General features: G+C 33.3%; 2 protein-coding genes and 1 pseudogene across 2 annotated transcripts; all 3 read right to left on the bottom strand.

Moving 5' to 3' along the window:
- Positions 1-14,928: 14,928 nt before the first annotated feature.
- LOC130981052 (subtilisin-like protease SBT1.3) lies at positions 14,929-17,268 on the bottom strand. Its single transcript, XM_057904691.1, has one exon. The coding sequence runs from the start codon at positions 17,266-17,268 to the stop codon at positions 14,929-14,931; it is 2,340 nt and encodes a 779-aa protein (XP_057760674.1).
- Positions 17,269-17,960: 692 nt separating this feature from the next.
- Positions 17,961-20,206, bottom strand: LOC130981053 (13-hydroxylupanine O-tigloyltransferase-like; annotated as a pseudogene).
- A 3,250-nt stretch (positions 20,207-23,456) lies between these two features.
- LOC130983054 (13-hydroxylupanine O-tigloyltransferase-like) lies at positions 23,457-25,170 on the bottom strand. The gene is made up of 2 exons (XM_057907227.1): positions 24,158-25,170; positions 23,457-24,060 (listed from the first exon to the last, which is right to left on the bottom strand). The coding sequence occupies exons 1-2, from the start codon at positions 25,063-25,065 to the stop codon at positions 23,601-23,603; spliced, it is 1,368 nt and encodes a 455-aa protein (XP_057763210.1). The 5' UTR covers positions 25,066-25,170; the 3' UTR covers positions 23,457-23,600.
- Between the last annotated feature and the right edge of the window lie 975 nt (positions 25,171-26,145).

Raw genomic sequence — 26,145 nt, forward strand, 5'->3', positions numbered from 1 at the left:
TCAACGGAATATAAGTATAAAGATATTAATAACACTAGACATATGTAAAAATAAATCAGTTATCAAATTCCAATTCCTATAAAATATATGTTAAAAAATAAAATAAATATTAAAAATAAATTAAATTATAAAATTATTTAAATATAAATTTATAGTAATTAATTTAATGGTTGAGTTTTTTATGCATATAATATTTTTAAAAATAGAGATATTTAACTGTATTAAGAATTTATTTGGATGACATTAAGTTATTAAAAAAATATTTATTTTTTAATTTAAAAAAAATCTTTTTTATTTTTAGTGTATTTGTCAAAATTTTAGTAGTAGACTAAAAATACTTGAAAAATAAAAAGAAAATTTTTGTTTAGACGCTATAATTTATATCCTTTTTAAAGATTTTTTATTTAAAAAAAAGATATTTTTAACATAATAAATAAATAAAAAGGTACTTTTATATTATTATACCCGAAAACGAATATATGTTGTAGCTTGTAGGGACAAGTGCTCCCACTAACAATTTGAAAAAAAAATAAATCTCTACATACAAATTAATTAACTAAATGAGTGCAACAAGTCATTTACACTCATGACTCATATGCACACGTTCTTCTTCGCGCCCCTGTTGCACACGTTCTTCTTCTTCTTCTTCTTCTTCTTCTTCTTCTTCTTCTTCTTCTTCTTCTTCTTCTTCTTCTTCTTCTTCTTCTTCTTCTTCGTCACCTCTAATACTTCGTCCTTCTTCTTCTTCTTCTTCTTCTTCGTCACCCATGATACTTCGTCTTCTTCTTCTTCTTCTCTTTCTTTTTCATTATCTTTCTCTTTTGTTATCGTCGTCACCAACACCTCCTCCTCCTCCTTTTTTTTCCTTCTTCTCTATCATCTTCATCATCATAATCATTATCATTATAGTCATCGTCGTCTTCTTCTTATATGTATCATCCTTATCGTTATCAACATCATTATTATCATTATCATAGAAATTTTGCCATATTGATGACGTTGCCCGATCCAAAATTGATTCAGATGTGTTTTTGTTGATAATTCAGTCATTTTTGTGGGTTGTTTTCAAACTCAGTTTGTGTGTCGTAATCATTAAAAAAAATATTTCTGTGTATTTGTAGCAACATTTCGGTGTAAAAACTAAGAAATTTATGTGTTATTGTCAAGAAATTCCAGTGTATTTGCATTCTGATAAGTTTTGCATAATTCAAAATTCTTCTTCTTCCTCCTCCTCATCTTCTGCTGCTTCTTCTTCTTTTTCTTCATCACCATCATCATCATCTTTTTTTTATTCATCTTTTCTTTCTTGTTTTACCTTCTCATGTTTCTTCTTGTTTTACTCTCTTAACAAGAATAAACACAAAAGAAAATTAAACAAAGAAGAAGAAGAAACACATAATGCTGTAAAATTACTTGAAAGATGATGAATTTTACATTCATTCAACTAAAAAAAGAAAGAAAGAAGGAAAAAACAAAAAAGAAAAATGCATTAAAAAAAATATTTTATGCATTTGTAGCAAAATTTCGGTACAAGAGTTCTGAATCTAAATTATTATTGTGATGAATCTATTCCATTCTTGTTTCGGTATATTTTGGAAAACTTTCGGCGTATTTGTATTCTGATAAGTTCTGCATAATTCAAAACTTTTTCTCTTCCTCCTTTTCATCTTCTGTTGTTGCTTCTTTTTCATCTTCTTATTTTATTTTTTTATAATTCTTCTTCGGAAGAAAAAATCAAAGAAAGAAGAAAAAAATACATAATGTTGTAAAATCAATAGAAAGAGGAGGAGAAAAAAATACAACAACAACAGCAGCAATAAAAAGAACAACAATGAGAATAAAACATGCGAAAAAGAAGAAACACGAAAAAGAAGGACACTGCCACATTTTTTATCTATTGCAACATATTTTCAAGACAATGCTTTAAAAGAGTTGCCTAAAATAAAAATAGACAACACTTTATACTAATTGCTAGTAAATAGATCTATTACAACATATTTTTAACCAACATATTATAAATGATGTCTTAGATAAATTAAAAGACACTTAACAAGCGTTGCTCTATCAAACATATAAAGAAAATTATTATAAAGTCAATAGGTTATATTTTCTAAGTGTTGTCTTTAAATTTATTTTAAACTTCGCCTGCTAAGTGTTGCCTAAAATTTTTAATCCCTCTCTCACAAATAAATCTTATAATTGGTATATAGCTTTACTTCCCAGTTTTTAATTTTCCATCAATTTTGAAATAAAACGAATTCGACTTAACAGGAAATAATAGAAGTATTTCTCAAACGAGAACGAGCAAGAAAATGGGCTAGGTTTAGGGTTCTACATTGTGCTGAAAAAAGTGAGCACGGTGATGGAGAGGGACACGGAGAATGACGAAGAGAACGAGAGAAAGGAAGATCCGCCATCGAAGGAGGAAGAAGAGAAAGATGGAGAAGGCGACAATGGAGAGAGAAGTCGCCACCGCCACTTCCTGCACCTCTAGAGCTATCTCTGCCTTGCGCTGCTATTACCGTTTCTACCTTGCACTGCCGGATCCGCCGCTGCTGTAATCCCTCTTCTCTGCCTTGCACAGGCTGAGTCGTCTCTGGTCGTCGTCGCTGCTCGATGGTCGTCATCAGCTCGTCAATGCCTCACGTCCTCGCTGCTCTGCCTGAGCTGTCTCTGCTGTAATCCTCATTGCTTACTGTAATCATGTCTCAGGTTAGGATTTTTTCTCCTCTGTAATCTTAGGAAGCTAATTCTATTCTCAGATTAGAAAAATTGAGGAATGTGTTTATTGTCTAATAATGTCTCAGGTTAGGGTTGCTCTTATGATACTGATGGCTTACCTTTCATACATGCTTGCTGAGGTGAGAATCTCCTTTTAATTTTAATGGAGGTATTTTTCCATGTCTATTCATTACTGATGCAATTAATTCCAATACTAATAATTTTATTTCAAGAGTCACAACCAAGTACGTCAAAAATTTTAACATGTTTGATTTATTATGAGATTACTGATCTGAATTAACCTATTGCAGGCATGTTTTTGCAACATTGTCATTCATTGCTGAGATATTTATATTCCTTTATGTTGGGATGGATGCATTGGACATAGAGAAGTGGAGATTCATAAGCCAAAGGTAATACTAATATTTCTAGATTAATAAATTTTGTAAAACGTGAAAATTTTAATTAACATTTTTGGTCTCTTGATTTATTAGTCCTGGAAAATCAGTTGGGATTAGTTCAGTGCTTCTAGGACTTATCCTAGTTGGAAGAGCAGCATTTGTTTTCCCTCTCTCATTCTTATCCAATTTTCTCTAGAAATCCCTACATGTGAAAATTGACATGAAGCAACAAGTATGTGTTTTCTTTCCCTGTTTCAATTTCTTTTCAGAGCCTTTTTTGGTACATGACTCCTGTCTCCTATGATCTTGTTTCACAGGTCACAATCTGGTGGTCTGGTCTCATGCGAGGTGCTATTTCTATAGCACTTGCTTACAACCAGGTGAAGTAATCAAACTTCATGGCTAGCTTACAAAATCCTCATCTTATATTTATATCTTGCATCACATATCCACCAATTATTACCAGTTTTATATAAATCTCTTTTACAATAAATAATGACTTTTAAAATTTTACTATAAAATAAAAATAGGACAAATTAAATAGGTATATATGTGTGATTTATTAGGCTTCTTTGTGTGATTTGATTAATTACATGCATAGCCTACCTTGACATGACTAAGTAACGATGAAAAAGTTTCGTTCATATGCTGAAATTAATCATAATCTGTTAAAAATACTATCTAATGTAGAAGAAAATGTGAAGAAGCTTAGTATAATCATAAAATTAATTGAAGATATCCAGGAAAAACCATATTGATAAGAAAATTATGAAAATCCATTCTTAGAATTGGTGTACTGTCACACTCAGAATCCCTTAACATTCCTGAGGCGCCACTACACCCTTGGCTGCTAACTATACTGTGTGCACCTTGTAAAATATGAATAAGTATATAGCTGAAATCTTGCTTATGTATGTATTTATTTGTTTTGACATCTCAAATTATTGCTTTGTTGAATAGATAAAGAGGCAGGAGAATTATTCTTACATGGTGGTTATATCTACTAATTCTTCTCCTTCCTATACAAGGGTTTAGATCAGTATTTCTTTTGGGGGTTTTATAAAAAGCAGATTTTACTTTCATGCTTTTTCTTCATCTAATTTATTCACTTATTTTTCTATGCATATTTAGAATTGGTCTAAATTATTTGAGTTAAAACCTGCAATATCTATAGGTTTTAACCCATGATTAATTATAGTTTCCCAATGATGGTGTAATTTTACAGTGGTAACTGGTAAGTGGTAATCGAGAGAAACATTTTTGTTGCCGCAGAAATAAGAGAGGGACAAAACACAAAACTATTGCCTCATATTTTCATAACGGCATTTAATTGTGGCATACACTCTCAGCGCTGAATACACCACACAGCCTGTCGAAGATGAACGAACACTTCAACCTTCTCTTTCACTTCTTTCGACCCCATTCCCATTACTCCCAACAACATTCAATTACATACTCCTTCTCTTTCCATTTTTCACTTTCCTTCCTTCTTCTAATCTCTTCCAATTTTGATTCTGAAAACCTGAGTCTATTACGTGCTTATTGAATTAGTTTTTTAGTGTTGATTATATAGTCCAGATCGTGATCCGACGGAGAATCTTGATTCTGCAACGAAGCAGAATCTCTTTCGTTTCGATTTTTAGGTGAGTGAGTCAATGTAGCTTAGCTTAGCTTAGCTTAGCTTCCAATTTTCATCCATTGTTTTGGTTTCATTTGTTTATGTCGGAATACAGCTGGATTTTGACTTGGTTTTTTAATTCTTAGTGTAATTTGTGCAAAATTGTAATTATTGTAACCGTGATGCACAAATATTTCAGTGATTTTTTAAAATTCTTTTTAAGTTATGAGTATTTGTATGTACTATGTAGTAATGAAAAGTTAAATCATGGAGGAAAATTTTGATGTGAAAATGTTTTTCAGGTGAGAAAATTGGGTGTGTGTGAACTGTGAAGTCTGATTCCAATTTCATAGCAAAATGGGAGTTATGTCTAGGCGGGTTGTGCCTGCTTGTGGCAATCTATGTTGTGTTGTTTGTCCTGCTATGAGGACGAGCTCAAGACAACCTTTGAAATGATACAAGAAGTTGCTAGCCGAAATTTTCCCGCAGAATCAGGTGACATTTTCGGCTCATGTTAATGTTTTTATGCCATTTTCGCTTCAGGTACTTTGCTTTTTGGTTTGTAAGTTTGGAATGAGCATAGTTTTAGATTGCTTTGCGGTTGCGGTTAAATTGTGATTACTCCCATAGTTGAAAAATATATTTACAATTTCTGTGATGATGTGGTTGCCTTGATTGCCACATTTATTTCAGGTCATTGTTTAAAATCATGGTTATGAGAAGTTTGTTTCATATTCTAGAGAATTTTATTAGAATTTTGTAGATGTTTGTGTTGTAACACCCTAATGTTCAAATCCTTATGCTCGAGTCATAAGTCAATGATATTACGGTGGTACGACTCTCAGGTGGATTTTTAATATATAAATATAGGTAAATTCGAAAGGAGTATTAATCGAGAAGACTGAAAAGAGTAGAAATAAAATTGCGAAGACGTATCACTCACGTTTCGACAACAAAAAGATAAACCGTGAAGCCAAAAGCGATATACGGGCAAGGCATAAAGAAGATTAAGAGATAGATAACAGATAGATATATATAACATAAGTAAATAGCCACTAGTCGCAACCCGCGAAGTTTAGGCCGGCTAGGGTACAGTATGAAAGTAGTTGACAACAGTATATCCTAATCTCTCCCAAAGGAAACATGAGAGCCTCTATAGGCAAGTTTAAAAGAGTACAATACATAATATAATCTTTTCGAAACAAAGGTGGAGAGATTCTAAGCAAAACACAAAGTAGAGAAAAATAAAGATCTTCGCCGTCTCTCAGACGAACCACAGCTCACTTCTGAGCACCTGGACCTGTATCTGAAAAACAAGAGATATATACGGAATGAGAACCCCGGGCCCATGGGTTCCCAATATGGTAAAAGTGCCAAATAAATACAATGCACTGCAATAAAAACTCACTAAGCATCCTAAACTTCTTCACCAATTATCCATCCTAGGTTCTCGCTAATCCATGAATAGGCAACTGTCATAAAGGGGTGCTAAATCTAATTTATGTTTCATGTGTTTCCCAACTTGTTGACTCTTCCATGAATCAGACTCAGAATCATAAACAAAACCATCACCAGTTGTTCTGCCTCAGTAATTTTATATCAATACATCATACCCTCACCTGGAGCTAGTGAAATCACATCACTGCGTCTACCCAGGGAGCTCAAATTATCTCATTCAATAATCATCAGCATCATGAAATCGCATCACCAATTCATCTCATCAAGAACAACCCTCAACATCCACCAACACCAGCATGAGGGGCCTCTCAGTTGTACAAACACAAGCAATACAGGCAAGTAATACACAAATAAGGTACAAGTAGAACAAGTAGCACATAATCAGGTAACGTAGCATATATGATGTAAAAATCCAAAACAAATAGGCAAACCCAAACAATTCAAATATATGCAAATAATGTATGCCTGCCCTATGGCTGATGATATCATCTGTCGGATATATAGCCAACCCGACATGTTCTGGTAGCTAACCATTGGACAGAAACACCCCTTGCGGAGCAAGTAGGTTTGAGCTACAACTCCCTTGCTACTACTCGCTCAACCCAGAGCCAGTGGAATAATCACTACTGTGGCTACTACCCAGGCGGGAGTTTAAAAGCTCAACCTGGAGCGAGTGGATTCACCACTACTGCCGCTACTACCCAGGCGTCACAATCTCTTACCTGGAGCAAGTGGGACGAACCACAACCCTTGCTACTGCCCAGGATCTCAAAACATACATTCGTTCAGTTTAAAAGCAATCATCATTGTTATCAAATCTCAAACATTAACCTAGAACAAGTGGGACGAACCACAACCCTTACTACTACCCAGGTATCACAAATACATTCATTCAAAACTCCATAATTAAACTCATTTATCATAAACATCCTTTTTCGTCTCATACCCGGAGCAAGTGGACAACGCCACTGCCTACTACCCGGGGTTACACATCACATTTCAACATTTTCCATTATTATCCATTTAACACATTCATTCATTAATCATATATGCATTTATACTCTATCAGTAATGGCTTTGCCGTAACCCGACAATAACTCAGCCATCCGGCTCATGGTTCAATCAAGAACCAGCCATTTATCAATAAATATAGCCCTTTGGCTCATGGCATACACGGTACTTCCACCGTCATCCTCCATATCTCATATAATCATCGTTGATCATCATTGTTCATAACTTTTCCCCTTGCTTCACTCGCAAGTTACCACATCCCCTAGCTTCTCTCTCATTGCTAGGCATATCATAATGATTTAATACATAAGGGGTGAGATCGGAGGCTTAGAAGTAGGAGATTTAGCTTTTAAAACTCAAAATCAACTTTGGCATGAAAACAGAGCCACGCGCACGCGTACTTCACGCGCACGCATGGATGGCCACAAAGCTCATCGACGCGTATGCGTCATACACGTAGACGCGCAGATTGAAACACAGCCAGACGATGCGTACGCGTCAGCCATGCATACGCGTGAGTGCATTTGCGCCCCAGGCACAAAACGGGCACAACTCTCGGGAAAATGGCTGGGCATTCGGTGCAGCGCATCGACGCGCACGCGCATGCGTGGAAGATGCCTTCTTGAAGAACGACGCGTACGCGCCAAGTGCGCCTACGTGTGGAGGGTCATTCTGCTAAAAGTTTTCTAAGTTAAAAGCTGCAGAATTCACAAATTCAACCCCTATCTTCTGACGAACATAACTTTCTCATTTTAAATCGTTTTTTACCCGTTCTTCGAATGACATGGACATCCCGAATCCAATTTCACTTCTAAACAAGTTTGGCATAAAACAGAAATCTGCAGTCAAAGTTATGTCCCGTCAAAGTATACCTAAAAACCAAGTTTTCACTCAAAACCACAAAGTGCCATTTTCAAAACAAGCCATTTTCAACTCTTTTCAAAATCAACCAAAACATGCCAATTTATCCCTTTTCTTTGAAATCAATCAAAGTATACCAAAATCGACATTAAGCCTCCTCAACTCATACACTAACACCTTACCACAATTCACAAAACCGCCATATAGCCATTTTTACCCATTTCAAACAAATGGCTAAATTACAAACACATTAACATGTCATACATCCTTCCTCCTCCCAATTTCCAATAATACTATTTCCAATCAATCATCATTATACATAATCAATATCATACTCATTATCACATGGTTTCACCCACAAATCAACTTTAATCATTTCTCAAGCATATATCACAACATACATATCTCTCATGCATCATCATACCATTAAGGAATCAATAATTATGATCACATATATGACCACATAATATATCTCAACCAAAACCAAACATACCTCATCTATACAATTTCACCCAAAATTACCAAATTCCACACTTCAACTCCTCAAACCTTATTAGTCAATAACCAAACCAATCATTCATATATTCATTATCTAAAATTCATCCAATCACTTGTGTCATCATACAATGCACACATCAACTTACCTTCCTTACCTCTTTTCGGCCTCTGGCCCAAAATTCACGGCCTCCGGCCCAATTTCACAATTTAAATGCATAAACCACAAATCAATACTCATTACCCAATACATCAAATTCTCAATACACCAAGCATACAAGGCCACACAATTCTCAACCCAATCATTAATTCACATTACATACCAACTATGCATATTAGCACCAACCATTTACATAATCCAAACTTAATCCTAGGGGCATCTAGCCTAGGAATTCTCATCACACCACACGGTATTTAAATGAAACTTAAACCGTACCTCTTGTAGCCAAACCAATTGAGCCTTTTCTATGAAAGTCTCCACCAACCCTTAGCTCCAAGCCACACCAAAGCTCCACAAGCAACACCAACCACCCAATCGTGCATCAAAATCACCAAATACACTAACATAACCAATATCACATACATACATCAACTTAGGGCTCATAAAAATGATAAATCACAAGGGTTTGAGCACTTCTTACCTCAGCCTATATGAAGTAGGGATAGAACCCGCTTGAAATCTATGTTAGAGTATCCCTAAATACCCAAAATTACAAGATTTCAATACTAACTATCCAAAAACGTGTAACAGTAGAGAATTTTGAAAACTGGGCAGAGATGAATGGAATACTCACCACAAAACTTAGATAGAATTGTAGAGGATGAGAAGAGCGACGCGTGGCCACAAACGGCTTGTCAATCGGAGCTCCGTAGTTCAAGTTATAGTAGTTTGAAGATCAAAGAGAGTTAGGTTTTCTCTCTTCTCTTCTCTCTTCTCAATTTCAGCGCCCCAACCCTTCCTTTTAGGGTAAAATAAACTGAAATGCTCATAACTAATGTTTATATATGTTGGGTCTTGGGCCCACTTAGGCCCGGTTCACTTATTTTTGTCCGTTGGCCCAATTTTGGACCAAAACCTTTAAGATTAGCGCTCTAAATTGCACTTCAAATATTTCTACCTCCCTTAATTATAATTCCTCATTTCTTAATCCTCTTTACTCATAATCAATTTTCTCAGCTGCAGTACCAGACAGGTCTCAGCCGGTACTGTCGGTCAAAATTCCACTGCGCGCTTTTACGCAGAAAACTATGTCTTCCAACTCAGAAAAATTCACTGAATCCAAATATCATATTTAAATCATCAAATTCAAATTGCCAAATCTTCCAACCATATTCGCTCCTACTTAACTTATTATTCAATTAATTTCGGTTAAACCGGGTATTACATGTGTTTCGAATGCTTTGTAGCTATTCTCAGCCCTTTCTCTCTTATATGCACTTCCCATGATCTGATGTGCATGATCGTTACTATGTTTGGCAGGAGGCTGAGCTTAATGATAGAAAAATTCGAAAGCTATGCGAGTATGCTTCTAAGAATCAATTAAGAATTCCTAAGGTAATATTATTCTTTGTCACTGCCATGTTCAATTGTATAATGTAATCATGACGAATTATGGCAATTTAGTCTTTAATAGTTGTTAGTCTTGATATTTAATATGCTAATGTGGTGGAACGGTATCTTAGATCATTGATCAAGTCTGAAGTTATTAGTTTGGGGGTCAGAATATTGTACTTGCTTCAATCTAAGTTTCACTGTTATATCTTTGTAGATAACTGAGAATTTGGAGCAAAGATGTTATAAGGATTTTCTATTATTATAATTTTTCAGTTTTAATGATAAGTTGTTTATTTTTTGTTGTGTATTATTTTGTTGAGAATTATTGATAAATATGTATTTGAAATACTAATTGAACCTTCTAATATCTATTTTAATTAGAATTTTATTATTAGTTATTTTGTCTCTTTTATAAATTTTTTCTATTGTGCACAAATTTATTTATTAATTAAAATAATTACACATGTATGAACAAAAAATTTTATTGTAAATTTTATTGTTTTTTGTATTTTTATTACAAAAGTAACTTTTATTTTTGCCAAAAAGCAACCCTTCTATTAGTTGCATATTTTGAATATTAGACAACACTTCTGTGGTTGCATATCCAAAAGAAAAGGCAACACTTGTATAGGTTGCATATCCAAAAGAAAAGGCAACACTTTTAAAGGTTGCATATTCAAAACTAATAAGCAACACTTCAAAGAATTGCAAATTCAAACTTATAAGCGCGTAAAAGAGTTATATTTTATGGCAAATAGGCAATACTTTTTAGTAGTGACCAAAATATAAGAGAAAAGACAACACTGCAAAAGTGTTGTCTCAAACACACTTCTAAAGTGTTTTGTTTTTCAATCAAAGGCAACACTTACCAAGTGTTGCTCTCAAAAGCGTTGCTTTTGAAACAAAAAAGTGTTGCCTTGATCTAAGGCAACGGCTGCATATGCAACGCTGCTCAAAAACGTTGTCTTAGGTCCAAAAGTGTTGCCATAGATCAAAAGCAACCTTTTGTCAGCCTTTAGGCAACACTTTTTAAATGTTGCCTCAACCTGAAAATGTTGTAGTGGGAGGAAGAACACAAAAAAGAAGGAGAAGGAGGAGGAGGAGGAGGAACACGGGATACAAACGTTAGATGAGTAACACGAAGAAAAATGGCGTGATTTCACGCGCACGTTATATATATAAATAGATTTTGTTGAGTTAGGATTAATTTGTTTGGACTTGTTTGCGAAAAAGTCTTATATGTGTAACAGAACTGTTTGAAAAAATATAAGAAAGTATATATATATATATATATATATATATATATATATATATATATATATATATATTTGTATATAGAAAGATGTTCACGTATGGCATTGTGGTTGTACGGTACTTGATGTTCCACGCTTTTTAATCGTTTGGATATATTTTAAAATAGTGGAATAGTAATGGGGCATGTGGCCATTGGCGGACCAGATGCTGTGATATTCATGGTAGGACCTCAATTGGTTGGAAAGTTTATGTTCATTAAGCAAGCGATTTGAGTGTATACCCAAGGGTGAGTCGACACTTGAAAGCTGGAGTGGCGTGATTTGATGAAGCGGAGTAGAGTCGATTGGGTTGTGGGCCGCATTTTTTTTGTTGTTTTTTCACTACTATTGGGTCAATGTTTCATGGTTTGGGTCAATTCAATTTCATGAAATAGAAGTAGTGTGTTGCATAGCTGTGAAGCAGTGCTTTTTAACAAAAAAATATGAACATATTTTTACTGTTGCTACTGTTTAAGAAAAGAGTTTAGGAAAAGAGTTTTTGCTGGTAAGTGTTTTTCTTGCTAGAAAAAATGTACTCTCTCTATTTTGATAAAATGCAGGTTCAGTGATTACAATAATGAATTAGAGAAGGTGCTTAATGAATTCGATAGTGATTTAGCAAGACAATGGTGGTCATGTGTCATAATATTTATCAAGAAAATGGATGTAAATATATGTGTCATTGTTATGTTAATGCATGGGTATATATATACATTACCAATCTTTCTTTTCCTTCTACTATCGGCTTATGATTCATGAGGGGTTAGAAAAGATTATATTTAGTGGAAGATGATTTAGTAATAGTAAAGACGGTTTGGCAAGTTTCGATGTAACTGACCCAGACGTTTAAGTTATAAATATCTCAAACAAATAATTATAAAAATTGTATATATTAATACACAAATATTAATATATATATATAAGGATAATTATATACGAGATACTAATATAAATGACATTAGTAATTTGATGGTAAAAGATATATGATAAAGTATTAGCAAATCTAAGCTCATCAAAAAATTTCGATAATTACTTATGTCGGCGAATATCGAGCTTGATAATAATAATAATAATAATATCTAAACTTTATTATAATTAGAGCAAGCAAAATAAATAAATAACATAATAATAAAATTATATTATTATTTATTTTGTTTCGGAGTTCGAAAACGACTTGTCGAAATAAAACTAATCCTTGAAAATAACATTGTTTAAAAAACATCGTGTTGGCATAAAATTTGAGTTGTTACACCTAACCATAACAGAAGAGATTAGTTTCTCATAGTGTGCTTAGGAAATATCCAAACAATGAATTGAAAATGGCTGGGAGAGGAAGAGAGCACGTATGTGTCCCCTTTCCTTTGAATACTAACCCTAAAACTAATTTCATAATTCAAAACTAATCAAAACAGAATTAAATCTTAATTAACTAGTGATCTTCTTTGTAATTGAAATTTAAAATTTGGTGCCTTAGTTGAAAATGATGAGCTTGAAACTTCAATTTTGAGTCAACAAACACTTGAAGTTGGAGAGATTAGTGAAGGATTAGGAAGGATTAGTGAAGAATTGAAGGCCTTGGAAGTGGCCCAATGCCATGCATTATACACAAGACTTCCCAAGTATAAAGCATGGCTTCTATTGACAATTATTGGCCTCTGTATGAATTCTCACGTTATCGCAAGAATTCTCACATATAACTTGGGAATTCCCAAGTGTAACGCAGGAATTCAACGCAGGAGGAGGCTATGCTAGACGCATGTCCACTATAGACTATTATATATTATTAGAAAGTTCTAGATATTAGCTTTCTAAAACTACTAAGCCACTTTATTTAGACCTCTCTAACTCAAATTATGCTCGTTAGAGTATGAAGAGGTCAGAGGGGCTTTTGGCATGTGCATATAATGTAAGGATCTTCAAGTAGTACGTATGGTGGCTCAAAGTAGTACATGGAATAAGGCTTGCTCTAGGGGCTTCTGTTTGCTCTTACGCATATTGATACGTGAATATTTTATACCTATTTTTTGCTTAATTTCTGGTTAAATTTAGTTGGAATGTAGTAAATTTAGTTAGATTTTAGTATTAAAACCCTTTTGGATACTACTTTGAGTTTTTTTGGTGTTTTTATGATTTTAGGTAAAATTCGGATCAATTCGGCAGAGTTTTGAGCAAAAAGGAGAAGAATTGAAGTTGTCCCCTTGGGCGTAAACGCCAAGCTGGCATATAACGCCAACAACTAGCACATATCATAAGCGTTTCTGCCTCCTTGGGTGCTAAATGCCAATCCTGGCGTTTAGCGCTAGCAATCCGGATCACAATCACACTCTTGGAGCATCTTTAGCAAGATTTAACTTTTAATTATTATTTTATCATTTATTTTTGTAATTTTTATTTACAAACAAAATCTTTTAGGATTAGAATTTGTTATTTTATTTTAATTTCAAATCAAATTAGGTTAGATATAAAAAGGAAAAGATTCACCCTTTAAGGGGGATCTTCTCACTTCCGCACATTTCACTTTTCAGAACCCTTGTTTTCTCTGTAATTCATGAGCCACTAAACCTCCTTAGTTAAGGTTAGGAGTTCTATTTATTTCTATGAATTAAGACTATTACTTTTCTATTTTAATTTATGTATTGATTCAGTTTTAAGGATTACTTTCATTTTTATGAATCTAGGTGGAACGACAGTATGACTCTTATTCTACATGTGTTCTTGTGATTCTCGACAGAGCTATCTCGCTTGAACAACCGGTTGAAAGCAAATTTGTCCTAAATTGCTAATTACTTGAAGTAATCTGAATATGTGACATATAATCTATTTAGCTTTGGGTAATTAGGGTTTATGTGGCCATAAACTAGATTTGCTCTTCACCCTCTAATCTAAATTAAGTGACCAAGACATTGGCGGTTAAGTTGGGTTAGAAAAGACTAAATCACTAAGACATTAAGATTTAGTCAATTACAGTTTCTTGTGAAATGAATCTTGCATGATTAAAATAGTTGGTAAGAGAACTTAATCCGAAAAATAAACAACTTCGAAGCTTGATGGTCCGATTTTAATATTAAATTTTTTTTAATTGTCTAAAACACAAATTAGACGGTCCGATTTGTGTACTGCAATTTTTTTTTAATTTTTTAAACACAAATCAAAGAGTCTAATTTGCTCTTGACACCACAACTGCGTAAAGTATCCATACACTCCATAAATCCATCCTACACCACTCCCCTTCCATATCTAAATTAAATGAATAGTGTCATGAATATATATATTATGATTGCATGATCTCATAAATATAATAGTAGAGAGAAATTGGAAAACGGTTAATATGTAACCATATTACCATAACAATAATATTTCATTTCATTTCATAGTCAAGAACATAATCTATTTTTTTGAGAATTCTTCTAAGGTTGAGAAATAGGCATGAAAGAAAGAGCATTACTAATACTAATACTAATACTGCATAGTAAAGAAAATTTGCTCATTGCAAAAAAGAAAACAGTGCTTGAAAATTCATACTATTGGTGTCAACCAAGTTATCACAATTGGGCTTCTAACACTCTGAACACCATCCTTCCAAACAAGGTCTCCAAATTCAGGTTGTGTTTGCCTTGCTTTTGTTGTGAAGGTAACTTTATATGACAGCTTCTGATACTTCCTTGTGAAATTCAAGGTTTCTGGCTCAACTTTCACAGAAGCACCTTTAAACACTGAGACCAAAACATGGTATGTGGAAACATCAGGTCCGACATTGGTCACAGTTCTATGAACTGTCATAACTGAAATAGATTTATTCTCAGCAAACACCAATGAAATTGCAGGGTAGTTCAAGTCACCAGGGCTAGCCAGAGAATGTGCACATGACCTGTTTGCATATTTGCCAAAGACACCTAACTGGTTTGGAGTTAGATTCTGTGTGCACAGAAAATCAAAGTAATCTTGTGGCTTGATATCATAGACTAAACCTGGGTCTAGTGCTTTTGTGGGGTTAATGTGACCGGCACCATGATCATAAGGATTTGAAGGCTTTTCAGCATTTGATGCATCTTTCAGAGGCTTCATGGTGTTGTCAACAACATAAGCTGTTGTCATCAGTGCAGATTTTATAGCTGCTGGACTCCATTGAGGATGCTTAGCCTTAATCAATGCAGCTACACCACTCACATGAGGGCATGACATTGAGGTTCCAGAAACTATGCTGAACTTCACCCTCCTTTGATCTATTGCCAACCCTGATGGACCAACATCTTCACTCCAAGCAGCAAGAATGTTCACACCAGGAGCAACCAAATCTGGCTTCAGAACTTCAAGTGAGAGGAAATTAGGCCCTCTTGATGAAAATGCTGCTACCACAGGTGAAGGCCTAATTCCTAACCTTGTTCCAAGAAATGAAAGAGTTGCAGTGGCATTTTTGTTTGTTAAGACATAGTTTTTGAGATCTTTACCATCTTTCTCTCCTATTGCAACTGCTGGAAGGAGGTGGCAATCTGCAACAAGCTCTTCTCCGTTTGTTTCAGTGTTGGTGAGAATCATTCCAACCCCACCTGCATTTTTCACCACATGACCCTTTTGCACTCTTGGACTAATCCCTCTCTCACAAATCACTATCTTCCCTTTAACCACTTGAGGATCCAAAGTCCCTTCCAAGCACATTGCTTTTGGATTAAGAGTACCTGATGAGTTACCACCCAAGTAAACCAAAGGGTATTGTTTTTCAGTTGATACTGTGTTTGGCCCTTTATAGAGTGAAGCACCACTCAAATTCTTGCCATTCCCAAGCTTAACTTGTGCAGGGAAATCTCTATCCATTGTGCTAGCTCCCACAGTGGTGATCCATGGTGACACATTGGCAAGACTTGCAGGGCTAGGACCAGCATTTCCGGCAGAACACGAAATGAACACACCGCGCTCCATTGCTCCGAATGCAGCAGTTGAAATACTATCATGGGAATAAGATGAGACTCCTCCACCTAATGAAATGGACAAGACATGCACCCCATCAGATACAGCTTTATCAATGGCAGAGAGAATATCTGAGCTGAAGCACCCTCCAATCCAGCAAACTTTGTAAGCTGCAATTCTTGCTCCTGGTGCCATTCCTCTTGCAGTGCCGTAAGCATAGCCTAGAAGGTTAGCACCATGGACTACAGAGCCTGCAACAGTTGCTGCAGTGTGAGTTCCATGGCCATCTTGATCCCTTGGTGATTTGTGCTCTCTTGACTCATTGATCTTTCCAATTGCTGCCTCATATCCGTGATAGAACACTCTGGCACCAATAATCTTCTTGTTGCAGTGTTGTTTGGTGAAGCCACGACCAATTTCACAGGCACCTTTCCAATAAGAAGGTACTGGTTTCATTCCTGTGTCATTGAAGCTTTCACTTTCTGGCCAAATTCCAGTGTCTAACACTCCAACTATAACATCATTATCAAGATTTTCTGAAAAGATACTATCAGTTCCCTTTGATAATGGTTCAAGACCAAGGAACTCAGGGCTTCTTGTGGTGTGTAGTTGGTACTTTCTTTCAGGGAAAATGGCCACAACACCTTCTTGATCCTCTAGCCTCTCAGCTTCTTCCTTGCTCAGCTTTGCTGCAACTCCATGAAAAGCATTTTGGTAACTGTAGATTATTCTCTCTTCCTCATTTTTCATATCAGAAGATTCCAGAGAAGTGGTGAGAAGTGCTGATTTCACTGTTGATGAGTACCAATCAAGGTGATTGGAGAAGGCTTTTGGCATTGCTGCCTTATCCATTTGAACTAGGTAAGTCTTCTTAACAAATTGAGCATTTGCTGAGAAGAGTGTAATAAAGAGAAGATAGGTTATTGGAATAATGCAGCTCATGTTTTTCATTGGAGTCTTAGCCTTGTTTACATGCTAGGAAGGAGAAGGAGTTGCTGCAATATTTTTGAAGAATGATGCTGGGTTAAAAGGGAGAAGAAGGGTGGAAGAGAATTTAATAGAGGTGTAAATGGCTTATTTAATAGTCTGGTTCATAAGTTTGAAATATTAAATATTGTTGGTTTTATTTGGTTAACATTGTTATTATCTATCAGTCCATGATAATTGCAATATTTACAAGAATTTATCATTAACTAGCTAGCTATATTTTGTTTCACTTAATACTAATAAGTAAGCATTAGATTAATGAAAACAGAATTAAGAAGGCAAATGATCTGATGAGTGATGATGCTTTATTGTCCTTGGCAATAAAAGTAGGTGGTGGTAGTTCAACTTTCACGGCTGTGATAATTAAAGGGAGAGTTAAGAATGCTACCTAAGTGCCTGTTGCTAGAAGTTAATATCCATGAGACCATGACCGTGCTCTTCTGACATCTCTTCACCTCAAACATTTTTCCTTATAACAGCTATAAAATATAGCAAATGATAACTAATGAGCCATAACCAAAGTAGAAAGGGAAGAGAGTATCTTTAGTGTTAGCCTTTAGAAAAGCAGGAGGAAATTAAAATAAATGGACTCATTCATTATAGTGGACACTGAAGAAGTAAATGCTCCCATATGTATAACTGTATTATATAAGCATATATATATAAGGTACGGTGTTAATGGTTGTTTCTTTTCGTACAAAGGTAGCTCTTTCTTTTACGTGCTGATATAATAAACACGCGGTTGGAGTAGATAGAATTTATGAGCAGTTACATTTGCTACACAAATATACGATATGTTTGGTGAGTCAACTAGGGCCTAGTTATAACGCTAAATAGAAGAACATATATATACATAAATATGGAAGCATGTAAATGATCCAAGATTCCAAGCCCAATAGAAATGAGCTTAGTGAACCAACTTTATTTTCGCAACGTATGCATTATTAAGCCAAATTTCTGATCTCTTTCTTTTCTTTCTTAGTTCTGAAGAACACCAGCAGAGTAACAAAGCTTGTGATACAAGAAATAGAAGAAGGTGTGAGCTGAGAGATTTGAAACTAGTGTGAATTGATATTATCAAATAGATGTGGTATAAAGAAACCTTGCAACTAATCTTGATTACCCTTAGAACTATCCTAACCACCTTCTGTTACAGTTAGTTCACTATGTCTCTCAACAAAGACAGGTATATGTATAAAGGCGTGTTCTTTCTTTTTCACTCTTGCATGAACAAACTAGATTCTCGGGAAATAGGAATAACTGAAGCCACCTTGACATGCAATAATATTCAGATATCAAGCATCCAATACAGATGATATTTCATCCTTGATCTGAAGTATTCCACATGAAGCTCTTTCTCAAACCTTTTCATGGCTTCTTCGGCCAGACACATTAAAACCACTCTACCATACTCGCCTTTAGAATTAGTATATGGAATAAAGTAGCTCAAACCAGGAACATCATCCATTCCAGCCTTGTCTAATCCAGAATACAAAGGCTTACCCCACCCATAATCCACATCTCTGAATCCACATTTTGTCATATCTGACACCATAAAAGACCCTTCCGATAAAGAAAATGCAGGTTTTCCCTTAGTGGCCATTAGATCAGCAGTAGAGTGCACATACTCCTCACTTGCTTCTTTCTTTGTTTTCTTCACCAACTCCAACGCATAGCTCAAGGGTTGTCCGCATAGCTTCTCCACAGTGGAAACTGCCGTAGGAAGCACAAAAGCATTGCCATAACACCCTTCAGGCAGTGGAGGACTAAACCTATATATCATGACAACAATAGTAATCACAAAAGATAATTAAATGTTATCATGTAATTGGTAGAACGATCTATTTGACTTATAGTTGTAATTTGTATTTTTTAAAAATTAATATGACTAAAAAATATTTTTGAGAGACGAATTTAAATATTAAATCAATAAAAATTACTCTACTTATAACTTTCTTGCTTAAATCAATTAAAGAGGACCAACCTACAAGGTTTGAAACGTGCTTTGACTACGCACATCAAAAGAACCTCTTGGTTAGGGTTTTGCCATTGCAGTGCAGCTGTATGACAACGCCACACGCATGCCGTGAGGATATCGAAGGTGGTGGAAGATTGAGCAAGGTGACGAGGGAGGAGGCAGCGCAATGCATCAATCTCTCGTGGGCGAAAGAAGAAGGAAGCTTGGGAGAGTTTTAAGGAGACAGTTTTGTTGTCATCAAGTGATAGTTGTTTGTATTTATGGTGGATGAATGTGACTCTTGGTGGGTCTCTGGCACAAAGAAGCTCCCTACACCACACTGGGATAATTGAAGGGTTTGATGCACCTTGGGCTATTTCTGCTATGCCCTTTATGAATTGACCAATTCCACATCCATCACACAGTGTGTGGTTAACACGTATAGCAAAGATGAAACCACCGCATTTGAGACGTGTTACCTGAATAAGCAGCAGAGGAGACTTAAATCATTCCATCATCAGAAAATGGAACATCGTAGAGGAACTCATCAAAGCAAGGAAACGGAGGCAGAGGGTCAACACCAAAATAGGCAGAGTGTAACACCAAAATGTTTTCTCTAATGCTACATTTATTTTCTTCTTTTTTTATTTTTTTTAGTTAAATGAATGTAAATTCATCCTCTTTCAAATAATTTTGCAGCATTATGTATTTTTTTTATTTTTTTGTTTTTATTCTTGTTAAAAGAGAGTAAAACAAGAAGAGTCTTGAAAAGGTAAAATAAAAAGAAAAAGATTAATAAGAAAAAAAGTAGCAGAAGATAAAAAAGAGGAAGAGGAAGAGTTTTGAATTATGCAGAACTTATCAAAATAAAAATATACCCAAATATCTTCGTGTTACACCTAAATTTACTGTAAATATAGAAAAATATTTTTTCTAATACTACATTTTTTTAATTAAACCACATCTCAGCCACTTGATTGGATTTAAAACAATAATTAATTTTATTTAGGTTCAATTGATAATTTGAACCTGAATTTTTCATTATCTTTAACAACTGATAATAGAGGATAAAGAGAAAAAGAAAGGAGGAGAAGAAATTTCAATGAAAAAGAAAGAAAAAGAAGAGGTAGTAGTGGTATTAATGACGACGATAACGAAGAAAAACGTAATAAATGACTTATAAATATTTGTATAAAAAAATGTTTATATATAAAAAATAATTTAAAAAATATTTATTTTTATTAATGTGATATTATATAATTAAATGTATATATAAAATTATTATTTTATATGGATGTATCAAAATTAAATCTATATATAAGACAAAATAATTTTGAGACACCATTATTATATAAGTGATAAAGTCAATCGGTGAGTTGTTGGCCCCGGCGGCGCGTATATTTTTTCAAAAGAAAGTTGAAGCTAATCCTATGGTACTATTATTATACTAAAAATAATTCATGCCTTGAGATGCTTTCTTATCTTTAATTTTCTCTTCCACTTAACATGTGTGTCATGCTCTTTGACTAATTATTTTATATTTTATATTCCTTCATTCTTCTTCATCCACATCACATGTATGTACGTAATTCTTTGACCAATTGTTTTTACTAATTAATATTGTTGAAAATTTACCACTTCCAATGATTTCATTCCCCTATTTCACATGCGGCAGGGTAAACTTTGTTTCAAAAATGTTTCCGATTTCCAGTTATCCTTTCCTTGAAATTTTTCCACATAATTCATTTATTTAAATTTTTTTAAATCAAGTAAATTAACAAATTCAAATTTCTTCTGTTTTAATGTTTTAAATTTTAAATTTTAAGTTTTAAATTAAATATTTTTGTATTTTGATTATAATTTATAAAATAACATCAATCAATGCAATGTTATGGTTGGTAATTGTGTAAATATATAATTAGACAAGGAGTGGAGGCAGTATATCGATGATAATTGTTTTTACCTAATTTATTATTATTGTCCTCGTCTTCTTCAAAAATAAGAAAAAATTATAGCATTTATTTTATATGTCATTTTTTTTTTTGCATAATTCTTCTAAACACTATTATTGTCGTCGTCTTCTTCTTGTTTTTATTTATTTTTTAGTTTATCTTTTTTGATAATAAATACAAAAACTTTTAAAAAAAATACATAACTTTATAAATAAAAAAAAATTTGCACAAAGAAAAAAGAAAAAAAAAGAATAAAAAGAAGCAACAAAATTATAGCATTTTGCTTTATGTGTTATGATTAAGAAATTTTGTTGTTAAAATTAAAATTTTTTTGTATCGTAATTAAAAAATTTTAATATTATTTTTTATTTTATATTTTTTTTAAACAACTCCTCTTCTTTCTTTTTCTTGTTTTCTTAATTCTTTTATTTTGTTTCACACTCATAACTCTTATTATTTTCTCCAAGGAGAATAAAAACAAAAAAAATATAAAAAAAAAGGAATAAGAAAAAAATTATGTAACTTTTTATTTTATCTTAGTTTATCCTTTTTAACAATAAACACAAAAAGCTTTTGAAAGAAAAATACGAAACTTTATAAATAAAAATGCAGAAATTCTGCACGGAAAAAAAAAAGAAAAATAAAAAGAAGCAAAAAAAATGTAACACACCTTAAAAAAATTTGGTGTCAAAAATTAAAAAATTTGTTTCAATATTAAAAAATTTTTGTATTACAATTAAAAAATTTTGGTGATATTTTTCACGAAAAGAAGAAGTATGTGATTTTACGTGCATGTTTATGTACGATTTTTGTTAAATTTGAACCAACTTAATAAAATTTAGTTGATAAAAACACTTAAATACTATATAATAAGACCTTTTAAAATAGTGTTTTGGGAGAATTTTCTATAGAAATCTTTATCTTTATTTTTTTGTGACTTTATCTTTAGTTTAAATCAATCCTTTTGGACATTAAAAAAATATATTTTGTATCCGTGAACAAAAATTGTGTTTAATTTTTTAATAAGAGTTAAGTACGATTTTGGTTTTTAAGGTATAGACCAAAATCTTTTGTCTCTAACATTGTTTTGCATACAAAAATAAATGGTCCCTAAAGTTTAACTTAATTTTAAAATCATCCTAAGGTTTAACTTGATTTAAAATTTTTGGTGACGGAAATGAAGGTAGAGGTGAATTGTGGACAACTTCTTCTTCTTCTTCCCTTCCCCCTTCTTCTTCTTCCTTTCTTTCTTTACAGAAGTAGAAACACTCCCCTTCTCTTAATTTTTTTAATTTTATAATTTTTTTATTATGGATAATTTGGTCCAAAATTTTAAAATTTAAATAAAAAAGACGATTTTGTATAAAAAAAGTTGAGAATAAAAAAAAATTTGACTTATATTTTAGAGATCAAAATTGTACTTAACTCTTTTAATAATGTCATTTTTTTCAAAAGTTTAAACTTATAGAAAAAGTATATAAATTATTATATCTTTAGTATGTCTCCTTATTAAATTCAAGTTTATTTTGTATTTTTTGAAGTTTTGCATAAACTTTCTTTTTCTTTTTTGTTAAACTTATGCTAATTTTTTTAAGATTTAACAATAAGAAAAAGAAAAATTAATATTGTTAAATTTTTTTATAAAATTATGCTAATTTTCTTTTTGTCATATCAAGTTTAAGATTTAACAATAATCGATTTAATAATTTGTCAAACTCTAAACATGTCATATCATTTTTTTTAAAATTAATATCTTATTTAAAAAATATAAAAGTTAATTATTTATAAAAATTTAAACCTTTTTATACAAAAAATAAATTAAATAAAAATTAGACACTAATTTATAAACATCATAAATTTTACTTTAATATATATAAACTCTATAATGGAACGAAGGAAAAAACTAAAAATCATTTCAGATTAGCTTTGTTTTTTGGCAGAATGGATAGATTTTTATTCATAACAAATATGGTGATTTATTATTTGTTACAAATTGCATTATCTTGCAAAATGTTACAAACCATTGAATACAATTATTTATTGCATCATTTTAATTATTTAATATCTTTTTTATTTCATTAGCCATGCTATCATTTTTTATTCGATATTTGTTTTTCCCAATTAACTCCAATAGCCCATGTGACAATAATTTTTTCTGGAAGTAAGTTTTCATATTTGCCATTACATTTAAAGTTTGCCATTTATAACATCAAAAAGTCTAACAAAATCAACATTATTTTTATTAAAATTTAGCTAACACTTAATTAACAAAAAAAAAATTATATTAGATGTAATTTCATGTTGTTAAAAACACTAATAATAACTAATTATTAGCTATAAATTATAAAACCTACTGTCACTTAGTGCTTCTCTTGTCACATTTTCATTTAGTATCCTTGATCTGAACTCTGAAGTATTCCATTAAGCTCTTGCTCAAACCTTTTGATGGCTTCTTCTGGGAGGCAAATTAAAAGCACCCTACCATGTTCTCCTTTAGAGTTAGTATATGGAACAAAGTAGCTGACACCGGGAATGTCTTCTGGACCACCAGTGTCGGCTAGCCCGGAATACAAAGGCTTACCCCATCCGAAATCCACATCTCTAAATCCACATTTTGTGATATCTGACACTAACAAAGACCCTTCTAAAATAACGTCAGGTCTTCCTTTAATGGCCATTAGATCCGCAACAGAGTGCACATATTCCTCTGTTGCTTTTTTCTTTGACTCCTTCACCAACTCCAACGCATAGCTCAAGGGCCGCTGGCATAGCATCCCAACACTGCAAACTGCTGCAGGAAACACAAAAGCGTTCCCATAATAACCTTGAGGAAGTGGACGATTAAACCTATCATAAAAATTGCATTAGCAAAATAGAAGAGAGTCAATTAAAAAGTAAACTTCATTTAACAAAAAGGAGTGTGCAGAGTCGTAGTTATTTTAACCTGCAATTTTCAAAACGCGCGTTGATAGCGTACATCAAGCGAACCTTCTTATTAGGGTTCCATTGTAGTGCAACTGTACGACAACGCCACAGGCATGCAGTGAGGATATCGAATGTAGTTGACGATTGAGCAAGGTGACGAGGGAGGAGGCAGCGCAATGCATCAATCTCTTTGGGACCAAAGAAGAAGGAAGCTTGGGAGGGTTTTAAGAAGACAGTTTTATCATCATTATCAAGCGGTACTTGTTTGTATTCATGGTGGATGAATGTGACTCTTGGTGGGTCTCTGGCACAAAGAAGCTCCCTACACCAAACTGGGGGAATTGAAGGGTTTGATGCACCTTGGGCGATTTCTGCGATGGCCTTTATGAATTGACCAATTCCACATCCATCACACAGTGTGTGGTTAACACGTATAGCAAAGATGAAACCACCGCATTTGAGACGTGTTACCTGAATAAGCAGCAGAGGAGAGTTAATCATTCCATCATCAGAAAATGGAACATCGAAGAGGAGCTCATCAAAGCAAGGAAATGGAGGCAGAGGGTCAACACCAAAATAGTCAAGTGTAACGTCTGCATCAGCTTCAATGAACAGTACACCTTCGCCAGTGCAATCCACCACAAGTTTGCCACTATGACCTTCCCTAAGCCTTCCGGCAAGTGGATAATAGAACACAAGTGCTTTGGACAACGCTTCCCTGATGACATGGACAGGGTCTTTCCCTGCCATTGAAGATTGATAAGGAAACAACTGAACCACTGAATAGTGGATGCGTAGACCTTGTTGGTCATCAATGTCGGAGAGAAGCTTAAGTTCATTGGGGGTGGGTCCAGCAGGTGCCACTAGTTCCGCTGGGTTCCTCCTCACTTTAAACACCATTGATGATGATGATTTTTGGAGAACCATTATGTGTTCTTATTGGAATTATAGTAAGAATTCAAATATTCGTGTTTGATGAACAACCTGAGATGTTGATATTAAGACAATTAACAAGGTATAGAAAGAAAAATGAAACAAATAAATTAAACTTAAATAAATTCAATACAGCATGTATGTACAAGGAGAAAAACTATTTATACGTAAAAATAAACAAAGTTACTCTTTCATATATATATATATATATATATTAATTTTAATTTTAATGTATTTATAAGATAAAAAGTTTTATATAATTTTATTTTTTTAAATAATTATTTATGCACGACTAATATAAAAAATAATAATACATAATTAAATGTAAGTATAATATTGACCCATACCTTAAAATTAAATTCATATATAAGACAAAATAATTTTGAGATGCAATTATTATATTTGTGATAAAGTCAATGGGTGAGTTGGTGGCGGCTGGCACTTAGATTTTTTTAAAAGAAAGTTGAAGCTAATCCTATGGTACTATAATACTAAAAATAAAAATTAATTTGAGTTGGTTGAGCGATTGTCTTATTTGTTTGTTTAAGTAAGTGTTGAGAATTCGAATATGTAGTAATTTATTGATTAATAATAAATTTTTAAATAAAATTCTAATCTGTAATAAATTAATCTTTAATCTGTTAAATTAAAAGATACTGTAAATAATAATAATAATAATAATAATAATAATAATTCATGCCTTGAGATGCTTTCTTATCTTTAATTTTCTCTTCCACTTAACATGTGGGTCATGCTCTTTGACTAATTATTTTATGAAAAATTTTAAGATATGGATGAAAGAAAATATCCATGTGTATGGATCCAACGTGTCATGATTTTTGTATGGGACATGTGTGCAGAATGTAAAATTTGCAGAATTCAGTTGCGTAAAAAAGATGTTAGCAATAGCTGATATCAAAAGATGTTCAGGGATAGCAGTGAGTTAATGCAAGTAATAGAAGTTGTTTAGGAGTTGGTGTTGATTAAGATTTTTAGGGTTATGGGCTGAAAAGGGATAATGGGTTATTTTGTAAAGGAATGGATATTTATTTTGTTAGGTGGGTTAGATACTAG

The sequence above is a fragment of the Arachis stenosperma genome, chromosome 5 (genome assembly GCF_014773155.1).
Source record: "Arachis stenosperma cultivar V10309 chromosome 5, arast.V10309.gnm1.PFL2, whole genome shotgun sequence".
Lineage (NCBI taxonomy): Eukaryota > Viridiplantae > Streptophyta > Magnoliopsida > Fabales > Fabaceae > Arachis > Arachis stenosperma.